Raw genomic sequence first — 14,575 nt, 5'->3', positions numbered from 1 at the left:
TTTGTTGGGCTCAGTGCCATGTTTTTTGTTTAGTTCTACTAACAGCAGCCCTCTCTATGCCCACCAACAATCCTACCCCTGCCTCCTGCAGACAGCATATGCATGAGGCTGCAGAGCACAGGCAGCAGCTAGAGTTGGAGCATCAGCAAGCCTTGGCTGTACTTACTGCGAACAAGAGACTGACCTTCTTCAGAAGGTACAGTGGTTCATGTCATGCTAACAGCACCAAAGGGCCACCCTCTCTTGTTAGCCAAGCCTATGTTGATGTTAGGGGGTCAAACTGCTTTGTGTTGAGCGGTGCTGCTACCATAGCTACTCCAATGTATCCCCCTTAATACCCCGCCTTCATCTGCCTGTCTTGTTCCCAGACTGCTTGGACAGAGTGTTCAACATCTGAAGAGCTCTCCTCTTGTTTGTACAGCAGGCAAATCAGCAGGCTGTAACCTAGAGTAGATGTGACATTTTTGGAGGCTTGCTGGCCCTGAATCTTTAGTTTGTCTGCCCACTCTGAAGCAGTGGAGATGACTGTGAGGTCAAAACAAGCATGGCAATGGCTGAGACGAGTGAGGGTGCGAGTGTGATAGGAGCTGCCACCCATGGCTCCTTTGGAATCAGTGCTGAGAGACTGCACCTCAGCGCTGCTGTCCCACTTCCAACTTTAGATTCAGCCTGTCTGCACATTAGCTTCCTGTTAGCAAAAAAAATCTTTACAGTAGCCCTCCTCAGATATGTTGGCTACTTTTTTTTTGCTTCCCCTTAAATTGGTGAAGTGGCTTTATGAAATGGGAAGTCTACAGATGTTCAACTGAGTACCATGGAATGCCCCCCCCCCCAACAGATGTTCCTAAGTTTCTAAAACTGAGACTCTTTATAGGATTTCAGTTTAACATTCGTTTGGTATATTTAAGCAGTACAATGATTTTATATTGGCCTAAGATTAGTCTTCCTGACTGCCCAGGAATCAGTTTTCAGTATAACACTATTGCAGATTCTTAATCTCACAAGTCAAGCACACATTCTGACAAACTAGGTGTGTCACTGACCACCAAAGTTACAAATATTCTGTAAGAAGGAAAGATGGTCGCTGTCAGACCTGCGTCAACTAGTAGCTGAAAAATAAGTCTTACAGCATACAACAAGACTTTGATTTGATTAGCTTGAAGTACCAAAATGGAAGGATTTACCAAGTTATGAAAACTGATGTACTGCTGTGAAAAATAAAAGAACTCAAAAAAATAAATTCATTGCACAAAAGATGCCAATGGGGTCATTTTACCTTGGATAGTCAATCCTTTTCGAATTTTTTTATTTTAACCAGGAAAGCAGAAAAAAATTAAGAAAAACTGAATAATATAACAAAATTAGACAAACTGCACCAATATAACAAAATTAACGTCAGGGCGATGTTCTCCTGGGTTAAATTCTCCAGGTCTCTCTTCTTGCCCTGTCTTCCCTCCTTCAAAGGTAGAAGAGGTGGTCATCCAGAGCCATGTTGGGCTCCTTGTGAATATTCTGACCCACAAGGAAGGCCAACTTATGAGCATACTGACAGGGTGCAGGAATGCTGATGAGCCCCTTAAAAAGAAAAGAAAGTTGTGTGACCAGGGTTCTGACCATTCCGGACAGTTCCATACTCTCCCTAGACTTCAACTGACTGGACAAGGTAACACGGGTCATGTGAAATTATACTAGCCTGGGTAATCAAATGTCAACTAGGCCACCAGTGTGAATACATAAAAAGTAGTCGCATATAGTATCAAAGCTAGATACAGCTTGCAGCTGTGATTGCAGCTATTCCCCACTCCTCTGTGAATAGTACACATGGCCACTGTAACTCTAATTAATGGTCATGACTATTTGCATATTAAACTGATCGCCGTTATACAACTGTGATGGTTGGGGATACCTTCAGTAAGCTCAGACTTAAATAAGTGATGAAATGTTTCTCCCACTACAGCTTATGTCCAGATGAACTGATTCACCTTTCTGGAATATATTTATACATTTTCATGCCTATAGAGGACTTTTATAAATTATTTCACTACAACAAACATTAAATGGAATTCAACACTGATTTTGATACGCACTGGCTTTGGGGAGAGACTGGCGATATACAAGCTGATTACCTGCCAGTTGTAATACATGTGGCAGAGTTTGTAGGTTAACCTCTGCATATGATCAGGCTTTAGTCCGCTGCTGTCATACACCACATTGTAGTGGGTCGGGGAGACACTTCCCATGCGGACAGCCTGGCTCACGATGTAGAAGTCATACCTAGGAATAAAAAAGTTGCAGCAGCTATTAAATTCTTCACCACAGCGAGTATTGTTAAAAAGGAACATTGTGGAGCAGTTAACGTACCATTCTGGCCGTGTGACCTCTGCATCGACGACTGTTCCAGGGGGAGGGTTGGACACTTTACCATTTATTTCGGCAAAGAACCTGCAACTTCCACGCTTCTTCACCACCACGACAGTTAACTTGGGCCTAAGATGGGGAGAAACGAGTCAAAAATTTATTTGACCATCTAAATTCTTCTCCCAATATTGACTTACATATGGAAAATTAGCATTTTGGTTTTTGAACCTTCATAAGCCTTTTCAACTCAAATAGAGGGCTCTCATATACACAGTTCCAAGTTTTCCATCAGAAATAATCTAACTACGCTTATACTGCTACACCCACTGTGGAACAGGCCTCAAAAACCATAACCACTAACATTTTAGATTGAGTCCAGATTAATTTTGGTTTTACTTCTACGGGAAAATGATAAATATGCACAAATACCAGGATTGGGGTAATACTGTCCTCTTGTACTGGTAAAACTACTCTGATACACCTACACCCGATTAGACAATTCCAGCGTAAATTGAGAAAAATTAAGCAGTGCCTTTTTTTTCCATTCGTACAGGAAGGAGGAGGAGATGGAGCCAGATCGTCGATGCGGAGCGACAGCCAAGAAGCAAGAAAAACACGTCAACATGTCATTTGTCCACATGAAGCGAGAAATGACAAAATTACAAGCGTGTGTAACTTGGATGAGTGCAGACAGCCCAGGCACGATTTTTTCAGGCCAAGTCATATTCATATTCTCTCGTTATGAATTCATTTCATCTGTGGCAACAAAACACGTTACAGCAGCATTTAGAAACTCCTGCGGGTTAAACTGGACCAATGAAACACTTTCATTACTGACTCCCTCTGAAAGACACACTATAAATGGACTAAAAACACTCTCTAGCCAAGCAACATTAAGGCTACAAACAACGCATAATACAACATTGTACAGGGTTCATATACATTTTTACCAACAAATTTCCACAACTTTTCCATGACCACACATTCTCTGAAACGCCTGTATAAACATGAAACATAATAAAAATCCACATTAAAATTTACTACAAATTAAAGACAAACTATGTGGTTTGGTACAAACCAGAGTGACCACTCTTTCAAGGATGAGGATGTACACATCCTTGATAGGGAGGAACACTGGTTTGAATGGGGAGTCAGAGGCCATCTATGTGAAGAGGGAACGACCATCCCTGAACCGGGGGAGGCTAAGAGTACGTCTGTCACCATCTTACAGTGCTGTGATTCCAACTATTCCCCAATCCTCCGTGAATAGTACATAATGCCATATCAAGTGAGGTGGAACTTCAACTTCACATTGGTTTGCACATTTTTTTTATTTTAGTGAGGCCGGTGCAATGATAATATGACTGCTGAACACTACATCAACTGTGGAAACTTGATTTGAAGATCAGCTGTCTTGTTGGTGTTGATGCAGTAATGTGTATAATGCATAACAATGTATTTTGTGTGTGTCTGTATAGGCACCCATATGAGAAATTTGTGTGTGTGGGATTCCTTACTGAAGGCCCTGACTGAAACCCCACGGTACGCTACTGGATAAAGCCCTGGACACCTTTGTTTTAATGTCTAAATTTGAAGCTATGTCGAATGGTGTGATTAGCCTTAATTAGCTCAATTGCTGGACGTCTACTGGGATCATTAGCAGCCCATCTCAATAGGGAAATATAAACTTTTTCCAAGCCCATCGTAGATACTTTTTACTTATTAGCCTTTACCAACGTTGTAACAAGTACTGGCAAAATTTTAAAAATGAGATCATAACTTTGAACTATTTGTCAGTGATATTCATATCCATTTTCTGTCATCATAGAAGATGGACAGCCATCTTTAAAAATGTCTGTGTGTCTTGAGAAATGCAATCTTTGATGGATATCTTTATATAGTTCTATAATTGTGGGCCGCAGCAAGAACAATGCACATTAAAGCAACAGTAACTGGCTATGCAACACTTACATATAATCCTTTCCAATCATCTGGATGGCTTCCAAGATCTGAGCAATCTCGTAGCCAACCACACTGTTGAGCATGCCATCTCCCACTCCATCTCTGTACACGATAATACGTGACGGTAAGTGCTGGTTAAATTTGTGGTAGTGCTTCAGCGCAGCTGGAAAACAAACAAAATTCAACCTATAATGATCAGATGATACAGGCTAAAAGTGAACCTTCAGAAAAAAAAATGTCTGGGAGTTAGACAAAAAGAAAACTTGCCAGTCAGGGCCACCTTCAGTTCATCCATCAGTTCCTGCCTTTGGTTCTGCAGCACACACTTTGAGAACCACCTTGTTAACAACACGTTCATGTTACACAATTACACATTGTAACTTTAAAGGCGGTAATTCTGTATGGGGTAAGGTCAACTTCTAAAATACAGGTGATGACGGGGGACCAGTTGACATGTCAAGTACTACATTAACCAGTCTGTGGTCACTAACCTAGTCATGCCCTGGTTGAGATTTGCCACCAAGGCTCCAACAGACCTCTTTCCAGAGACATTATCGTGGTAGCAATCAATGCCCACAACCATCAGCTCCTTGAGCTGTTTCAAAAGAGGAAATAAATAAGCATCAAGCCTAAACTTGATTACAGATTAGTTCTCTGTCAGAGTTTAATTAATCCATTCGACCTTTTCCCAATTTACAACTCCTGACTGGATTTGGAAGATTTTAGTCAGGATTCCCTACAATATCTGCCAGTAATGCAAATGTGAAACGGCTCATCTGGACACGTTTAGTGGCAGAAACATTTCATCACTCATCCAATCTAAGACTCCGGTGCTAGCCTACAGGGCAGTGAAAGGAACAGCTTCTTCCTATCTCTAGGTCATGGTCAAGCCCTACACCCCCGTCCGACCACTTCGCTCTGCTGCCTCAGGACGCCTAGTTGCCCCGTCGCTCAAGAGGCCCCTGCTGCCGATCGACCCAGTCACGGCTCTTTTCTGTCCTGGCCCCATAGTGGTGGAATGAACTCCCCCCACTGATGTCAGGACAGCGGAGTCGCAGCCCATCTTTCAGCACAGGTTTGAAAACTCACCTCTTCAAAAACTACTACCCTGTTACTTGCTTGTAGCACTTATTGTATTCACTCAGCAAAATAAATAAAATCTCTTTCGCAAGCTTTTACTTTAGCACTTGTTTTGCTCTTATATGCTTGGTTAAAGACAAGATGCACTTATGACCTCTGATGACTAGCAGTTCTCCTGATTTCCTACATTAAATGCACTTATTGTAAGTCGCTTTGGATAAAAGCGTCGGCTAAATGACTAATGTAATCCAAGTGACTTCGTCAGTCTCAACTGACTGCGGGTATCCCTCAACCTTATAAACAGCACAGTTGCTTAACGACTGAAACCAACCATTGGTTTCATATGCAAATAGGCGTTACCATTAACTAGAGTTTCAATGGCTACTACTACTACTACTACTTTCAGCTGCTCCCTTTAGGGATCGCCACAGCAGATCATTCCTTTCCATTTCTTCCCATCTTCTGCAACTTCCTCTGTCACATCAGCCACCTACACGTCTTCCGTCACCACATCCACAAACCTCACTCTTTGGCCTTCCTCTTTCCCTCTTGGCAATGAGTACTTTTCACAGAGGATTAGGGATTAGTTGGAATCACAGCACTGTAAGATGGCATCACATGTACTCTGAGCCCCCCCGGTTCAGGGATGGTCGTTCCCTCATCACATAGATGGCCTCTTTGACTCCCCGTTCGAACCAGCATTCCTCCCTGTGTGCACATCCTCATCCTTGGCCACTGGCCCGTAGATGAGTGCAGACTGTGGAGTCCTGGCCTGACGGGTTAGCTCTTCTGTGCTGTGCCATCCTTTCAGCCAGTGTCTGTTTGGTTTCCACGATGTACATGTCATGGCAATCCTCCCGGCACTGAACAGCATACACTATATTGCGCCGTTTGTGCCGGGGGACTCGATCCTTGGGGTGCACCAATTTCTGGTGCAGCATATTTTAGGGTTTGAAAGCAACCGAGACAGGGTGTTTGGAAATACACCTTTCAACTGTTCCAACACTCCCGCCACACACGGAATCACTACTGGTTTACGCTTAGGCAGTCCTCCTCCTCTATTCTATTGTCCTTCTCCTCTATTTGATCGAGTTGTGCAATGTTTGGGGCATCTTGCTGGCTTTGACAAACACCCAGTTAGGATAACCACACTTAACCAGGGCCTGTTTAATGTGGGATTTCTCCCCTCCCCTTACACATTGCCCCTGAAACTCTGGTAAATGGTCACGCCTATTTGCATATGAAACCAATTGCTGGTTTCGGTCATGATGCAATTGTGCTGTTGAGAAGGTTGGAGGATACCTGCAGTCAGTTGAGACTGACAAAGTCACTTCGGATAAGTGATGAAACATTTGTCTGACTAAACGTTGCGTCCAGATGAACTGATTCACCTGTCTGTGACTCTCTTACCTCAATTATTGAGCATGCACAAAGACAATATATGTCAATAGTAGTGTTGATTGGTTTGTTACTATAAGCGGTAGAAAAATTTGTGCAGCCAGATTTGCCATAATGGTGTCTACCACCACTGATATCACCAGTTGTATTTACTATCAAGAAATGATCAAAACACTTTGCCAGATTACTTTCCTTGTCTCATTGCTACTTACTAACCCAACGGTCTAGTAAATAGCTGTTTACAATATTTAATTAGTCAATAAGCAATTTAAAAGAAAAAAAAACTTTTTCACAGAATAGTTGTACTCAATTTATAGAATCGTACTAAAAGGAAAAAAAAAAAAAAAAAAGCAAAAACATTCTCATTACCACCCACAATTCTAAAGATACTACTACATAGGACTTTGGCCATATCAGCCATCACTAGCTGGTAGTTTCCTGGTAATATTAAGAACTAGGCCTACAACCTATTTTATATTAAAACACGTTACAGTCCGCGGTGGTGTAGCGGTCTAAGCATCGGCTTTGTGTCGATGCAGCTGCCCACTGGGGTTCACGCCCCGGTCTCGTCAGATCCGACTATGGCCAGACTCGATGAAGCAGCAATCACTGGCAATGCTGTCTTCGGGAGGGGGACGGAGTTGGCTTGTGTTCATCACGTGAATGCGTCTCTGTTTGTGTCGGAAAAAACAGTGGTTTGGCCTGGAGTCGCCTTGTCACGAAAGTGGGGAGGCGGTCTCCTTCGAGACTGCCGGCCGGAGAGATGCAGTTGGCAAACGCATGCAGTACGAGGGTGGGTGCTTGAATTAAAATAGGGATCGATTGGCCATTAAATTGGGAGAAAAAAGGGAAAAATCAGAAATAAATGTAAAAAAAAAAAAAAAACCAAGTTACAATGGGCCTACTATGGATGAAATGTAGAGTCATGTGTTTTGGGACTGCATCTGGGAACATTTCACAAACTATAATGTAACATTTTCTACTTCAGCATGTGTTTCGGCATGTTGTGTAGGTTGGATGTGAGATGGGGAGTATGAGATGCAGTATCTGTAGTTGGTGAATCAGGGTTAGGAGGGTTGTAGCGCCACATCACGTGGACAAGCCCCATAATATTGAAAGTAACAGTAAAATAAAGCAAAAAGAGTCATCTGATAGTACATTCTATTTTTAAAGAAGCTCTAAAGAAAAGCCTACACTCCTTTTTAATGTTTGAGTAAAAAGAGTACCATTCTTTTAAACAATTTTGGCAATTTCAATTTTTTATACTTTACAAACGCAGTGGTTTTTGATAATAGTCCTTGGGTACCTCCTGTACTACTAGTTTTCCATTCAGCCAGGTAGTTGAATTCATTCACCATTTGTTTCAATTAATCCAACCTAAAATCAGGGATGTTTGAGAGCTGGAACCACAGGGGAATGTAATTAACTACCTGGCAGAATAGAAAACCAGCAGTACTGGCAATACCCAAGGACTGGATTGAGAATCACTGACCTACACAATTGCTTTCCTTTGGGGGAAAAAAAAGAAGAAGAAATACTTACAGGGATTTCCACAGTCCACAACTCCCCACCCATCTTGCAGACCATCTGCAGAGCAATTTTGTTAACCACATTCATGAGAGTCTGTGGCTTGCTGAGGGTGCGAGACAACACACACTGGCTGGGGATGGGGAAGTCCACACAAAGAAACTTCTTTATGCTGTCGTACTTGTCCTTCCTACTGCTGGGTAGGATCACTACCACCTTAGGAGGAAACCGAATAAAACCCAAGGTCTTACATTAGAGTTCTGTTGACTTGACCAGTTAGACTTAAATATGAACACAAAGAAGAAGGGAAAAAAAAAGACGAGGGTGGGGCATAGGTGAAGCACTGATGATAATATTATTCTGCATTTTCATGCTTGCTGATGGTTCAAACAACAAAACATCAGAAGAGGAACCAAGTGTGCACACATCCAGAAAAATATGTAGGCACAAGACAAAAATTGCAAAACATAGAACAAAGGAGTGGGGTCTCCACACCGAAATGCTCCAAATACTCATTTCATTCGTTGACATTTCCATCTATCAGCTCTTCCTCAGGCCAACAACAAAACATGTTACCATAGCCATCAATTACAAAACAGTGGTTAAAAGATAGGTTTACCCCCCCCCCCCAAATTTTAGCTTCCCGTTTTCGAAATTAAGATACATTGTTTTTTTTGTTTTGGGCATTTTCCACCATTGTTTGATAGCGATAGTTGAGAGACAGGAAAGGCAGGGGAGAGAGAGGATGACATGCAGAAAATGGCCCAGGCTGGATTTAAACCCAGACGGTAAGGACTCAGCCTTATATGTGATACGCGTTCTACCAGGTGACCCACCGGGGCGCCCCAGATGTATTATGTTTGTTGATGGCTTGAACATTTCGTTGAAGCTTGGCAATAAGATTCAGTAAAGTGGTATGTTTCTCAATAGTGAAACGGTCAGTCAAGGTATTGTCTATATGATTTGAAGTGATGCCCCACAACATTTTTTGAGTTCCATATTAAAAAAAAGTGAATCTGTATTTTAAAGTTTCTTATGGGAATTTCCACCCACTGGCATTAGATGAAGCAGTATGCTGTTGTAGTTGACTACAATTCCAAAAATTCTGTTTCATGTTGGCTGAACACAAAAATCGAGATTCCACATGGTTTTTAACACGTTTTTATCATTTGTGTGTAACTAACAAAATCAAAGTGCTAAATTTAAGTAGCATAAATACAACATACATATTACATAAATACTGGTTTATAAACACATAAAATCTGTCACTTCCTGTGTACCAGTAAAGATTTCAAGGGGAAGCAAAGGACATGCTCAGCAATCGACAAATAGGTAAGTCAGCAAATCCATGCAAGTTTTGTTTTTTAGTTTCATCAGGGCTTGGGGGACATCCTGAACACCACTAGCAATTAAAATGTAATAGCTCACCATAAAAATATTCTCTCGAGCAGCCTTAAGATGGTTCAGACATGGCTTCAACAGAAATTAATAAAAAGAGGGTGATAGTATATTCCTTTCCCAGGTATTCAAATGTTTTTAGCTGCTGACAGGGGGAAAGTGCCAAATTCTGCCCAAAACCCACATGTAGCACTATTGAAAAGAACTGGCCTTGATGTTTATTGCAGTTTCTTTCGTGTGACCCAATTTAGGTGAACTGGGACCATCATTGTGTGTTAGCTACCGCTAACCCTGCAGAGGGCAAGTAGTCTTGAATGGGATCTGAGAAAGAAGACAACTCAACAAAGAGTAGAACAGAGATGAAACCATTCAAGTGTGACAAATTTACAGCGTGTGTTTTTATGACGGCCATGTGTTAAGCTTTACGAAGCTTTTAACACCCATCCATCCATTATCCAAACCGCTTATCCTGCTCTCAGGGGTGCGGGACTGCTGGAGCCTATTCCAGCAGTCATTGCGCAGCAGTCAGGGAGACACCCTGGGCAGGGCGCCAGGCCATCTCTCTCTCTCTCTCTCACAAACGCACACCCCCCCTCCTAGGGACAATTTAGTACGGCCAATTCACCTGACCTGCAGGTCTTTGGACAGCGGGAAGAAACCAGAGCACCTGGAGGAAACCCACAGACACGGGGAGAACATACAAACTCCACACAGGACGACCCTCAAGGTTAGACTACCCCGGGACTGAAACCCAGAACCTCCTTGCTGCGTCTAGTCTGCCGCAAATTCATCAGCAGAACGTCACTGCTGCAAATGTCTCAGACAATATCTGGCGAAATATTTGGCTAAAAGGGGTTGGAAATGCAAAATTGGAGACTTAAAAAGGGTCACAATGTAGTCATCAAAGAGCCGCATGCGGCTCGCAAACCAGGTCCGACTAACACTGCATTAAAGGTTGCTGCACTGGACACTTGAGCTTCCTCCACTTAATACATTTTTACAATTTTATATTCGAAGGCAGTTTGGCTCTACATGAATAGATAAATGTCTAGGCTAATTGGCTTGAATAAACTGGAATGCGACAAACTTGCTTCAAACTTGTCACAGTGTAATGGGTTTTAGACTGTTTCGGTATATCAGCCTCTTAATAAGCAATGGGAAGTATGCCAATGTTAACCCTGGTGAACCTTTAATGTTACCTAGGGCTGTATGTTGGTCAAGCTCTTTAAATTTACAATTGTAAAGGGATTAAAATTTGATGAATAAATGTCAAAATAGCCACTATGTTCACTCAAAATAGGTAGTGAAAATATTAGCACAACTAGATAAAAGGTTTTGACAATTAATACAACTTGCACTACCTGATTTAATGTTCTACAATGGGCTGTGGTCAATACCGACACTTAAACACCAGTTCAATATTTAATAAGGTTCACATGAGCTACATTTTGGTATGGACACAGTACATTGTTTCAAGGTAGAAAGTCTTTTTAACACCCTGATTGTAAAACTAATGTTTCCTACTTTACTCCCTAGGGGAGTTAACTACGCCTTGCTAAATTATTACTTGATTCATTTTTCAGCAAAATAATCAAAAGAAGGTTCAAAATCTCAGCTATAAAGTTTAGGAAGAATAAATGCAAAGCCAGCATCAAATTACTACAGATTTCTGTTGGGATGACAGGTCTTGTTACAGCACAAAACTTCACTCACACTCACAAACATACGAGAGAAAACACTACACTACAGCAATTACCAAGATCAGTCCCACCTCTCATATACTTTACGTTCAGTGACTCACCATCTGAATGTCTGGACTAACATTCTTCTTCAGCGCCCTCATCAGAGACTCCTGTTGATCCACATACTCCACCCTATAGGAAAGAAATGCTACATTATTGATAACAATTTCAAGTACTTTATTTGTCACATGCAAAGAAATTCCAAGTAAAACATGCAGTAAAATGAAGAGGGGTACTCCGCCTGTCATTGTGCAAAGACATAGACCTATATAAACGACAAAAGATCAGTGCATTTTTTCTTTTATTTAAGTCAAAATAAACAAACAATAAAAAAAACAAAAAACAATTTGACACCAACATTAATTTTTCTAAATGATGCCATAATGATGTAATTAATCTGTAGTAAGGAGCACAAATATGTGGGTCATTGCTGATGATTTATCTTCGTACTCGCACTACTTAAAAGATAATTTTAGATTTCCAGTCCCATCAAGTGATTGCCTTTGAGTAAACAAGTGCTAAAGTACATTTTCTACTTGGTCTCCCTTTAGAGGTGCACTAAAGACCACGTGAAAGACCACATTTTACCCATTTTATACACAGCAACCTCATTTGTCTACCATTATGTCGCAAAGATTCACAAAACAAACATTGCCCTTTTTATTTGCTACTAAAGAATCCTGTGTTTTCTCTTCCTGGGAAAGGCATTAATTCATAATTACATCTCTTTGCATGAGAGGGTGGGCGTCAAGTAAAATGTCCAGAAGTAATTAGATTTTAATTTCCTCACCACACTCTTATAAAACTTGCTGCATGCGAACACACTATGAAATATCATTTGACACAGTTGCATCTTCGACACATCATAACCAGAACACATTTTCTCCAAAAATGAAAACAATGGTTTGAGTTCATTAATTTAAAAAAATAAATAAAAATCAATCAATCAAACAGCCTGCCTGCCCCTTACTTAAATCCCACCCCAATGGTCTGTTTCTTTCAGATATGCAGCATGTCGTTGCAGAAGTAAAAAATATGCATTTCATTTTATCTTTACAGTTGCAATTGTTTCTATCACAGGGTGGTGCAGTAATCCTTCCTTTCCCACGCTATAAAAACTCACATGATAGCCTTCTCCATACAGATGCCCAAAGGAAATGTGACCTTCTGGAGGGTCTGCAAAAGGGACTGTGCTTCACTGGCATTGCGGCGAGTGTAAAGCATTAGCCAGTGGTTTAGCGGAGGAGAGCTGATCAGAGGCACCCCACGCATCTCCTTACTCCAGTCACCTGTCCGTGGATTGTACTCAAACTAGATAAATAAATGGAAAAATTAAACAATAACAGTCTCAGTCAACACCCTATTAACCAAAACACGTTTACTAGGTTGTTTCACCATTTGTGATCCTTGGAAAACTCTCTCTCTTGGGAGGACCCTGCCTGCCAGGTTCAGGAGACTCTCATCAAAGGACAGTCCCCAGGTCTTCAGTTCTGTCTGAGCTTCGGGGTTCCTAAATTTTTTTTAGGAATGAGATTAGAAACTGTTAAATCAAAATTGATGGCTCTTTTTTTAAAGCTTGCTTTGAAACAACTGCAGCATACGTCGAGTATTTCAAGTGAAAAAGACAAAACATTGAGGACGTCCAGTGGTGTGATGAGTGAGTAGGTGTAATATTTTAGAGTTCCCTGCCATTTGTTCAATAATTCGATAAAATGGTGCTTTTGTATCTACATCGCCCATTTTCCGTTGGGAACAAATAATCAATCTGGCAGTATATTTTTTCTAATACTACTGCGGGTGTCTCAGGTTGTGTCTGGTGGAATATTTGGTTGGGGGACACTAAAAAGCGCAAGATTGGAGACTTGTAGGGGTTGCGGCATAGTCATCGATGAGCTGCATGTGGCTCGCGACCAGGTCCGACTCCCTGGGGTAGTGCAACCTTGGAGGTTGCGTCCTCTGTGTGGAGTTTTCATGTTCGCCCCGTATCTACATGGGTTTCCTCCCACAGTCCAAAAGACATGCAGGTCAAGTGAATTGACCGTACTAAATTGTCCCTAGGTGTGAATGTGTGTGTGGACCCTGTGATGGCCAGGCGGCCTGTCCAGGGTGTCTTTCTGCCTGCCGACCAATGCCTGGTGGAATAGGATCCAGCATCCACGCAACCCAGAGGGCAGGATAAGCGGTTTGAATAATGGATGGATGGACTACGTCTGTTGGAGTACTACATTATAACTACGCACTATGCCTAATACACGTGTTAAGGGTGCTAACCCGATGGCCAACACTGACCAAGTTAACCCCCACAGCCTCAGACAATGCTGTTCTCAGTTCTATTGAATCACTTTGAGCTGATATAACATTTGAGCTAACATAACTGAAAGGGGACATCTGTGCTTCCGTGGATGCTAAAATAAGACACTGGCAATATCACTGAGGTCCAAAATTGCATCGATATGGACCGAACTGCATTGCGACTTAGCATGTCAGATCCAATGCTGGGTCTGTCTAGCTATGTGACAGAATTGAAAAAGGGGGCAAATCACTGGTCGGATGAGACTACATCCCTGGGGCGTAAGCTACAAAGTCTCACTAAACAGGTAGCTTTCCTATCCGATAAGCGTGAGGATTTAGAGGGGAGGTCACAGGGGAACAATTTGAGAATTATTGGTCTACGTGATCGGGGAAGTGTGCTTCAGTTATCGGGTCTACTCTAGGGTGCTTGAAAGGAGTCTCTGACTGATTGTCAAACCTCAGATCCAGGAGGAACAATGCGGATTCCGTCCTGGCCGTGGAACAACGGACCAACTCTTTGCGGAAGTGCTGAGGGATGCCTGGGAGTTTGACCAGCCAGTCTACATGTGTTTTGTGGACGTGGAGAAGGCTTACAACTGTGTACCCCGGGGGACTCTGTGGGGGGCACTGCGATAGTATGGGGTACCGGGACAGTTGCTACAAGCCATCCGGTCCTTATATAACCAAAGTGAGAGCTGTGTCCGCATTCTCGGGACAAACTGAAACATGTTTTCAGTGGGTGTTGGACTCCACCAAAGTTGTCCCTCGTCTCTGATTGTTTGTGATATTCATGGACAGGATTCTCATGGAGCAGCCAA

At 42.1% G+C, this 14,575-nt stretch overlaps 1 protein-coding gene across 1 annotated transcript in view; it reads right to left on the bottom strand.

The window, feature by feature from the left end:
* Positions 1-1,458: 1,458 nt before the first annotated feature.
* The window catches only part of LOC130112692 (piwi-like protein 1), a 32,067-nt gene continuing 18,950 nt past the window's right edge, over positions 1,459-14,575 (bottom strand). The window contains exons 11-20 of the mRNA XM_056280157.1: positions 12,861-12,975; positions 12,589-12,776; positions 11,525-11,597; positions 8,341-8,541; positions 4,812-4,915; positions 4,588-4,658; positions 4,330-4,483; positions 2,362-2,487; positions 2,127-2,274; positions 1,459-1,575 (exon numbers count right to left, since the gene is read on the bottom strand). Of these exons, the coding sequence (XP_056136132.1) occupies positions 1,459-1,575; positions 2,127-2,274; positions 2,362-2,487; positions 4,330-4,483; positions 4,588-4,658; positions 4,812-4,915; positions 8,341-8,541; positions 11,525-11,597; positions 12,589-12,776; positions 12,861-12,975 (1,297 nt within the window). The remainder of the gene's footprint in view (positions 1,576-2,126; positions 2,275-2,361; positions 2,488-4,329; positions 4,484-4,587; positions 4,659-4,811; positions 4,916-8,340; positions 8,542-11,524; positions 11,598-12,588; positions 12,777-12,860; positions 12,976-14,575) is intronic.

The sequence above is a fragment of the Lampris incognitus genome, chromosome 1 (assembly GCF_029633865.1).
Source record: "Lampris incognitus isolate fLamInc1 chromosome 1, fLamInc1.hap2, whole genome shotgun sequence".
NCBI lineage: Eukaryota > Metazoa > Chordata > Actinopteri > Lampriformes > Lampridae > Lampris > Lampris incognitus.
Note: the sequence above shows the minus strand (reverse complement) of the source record. Positions and strands in the feature narration are given on the sequence as shown.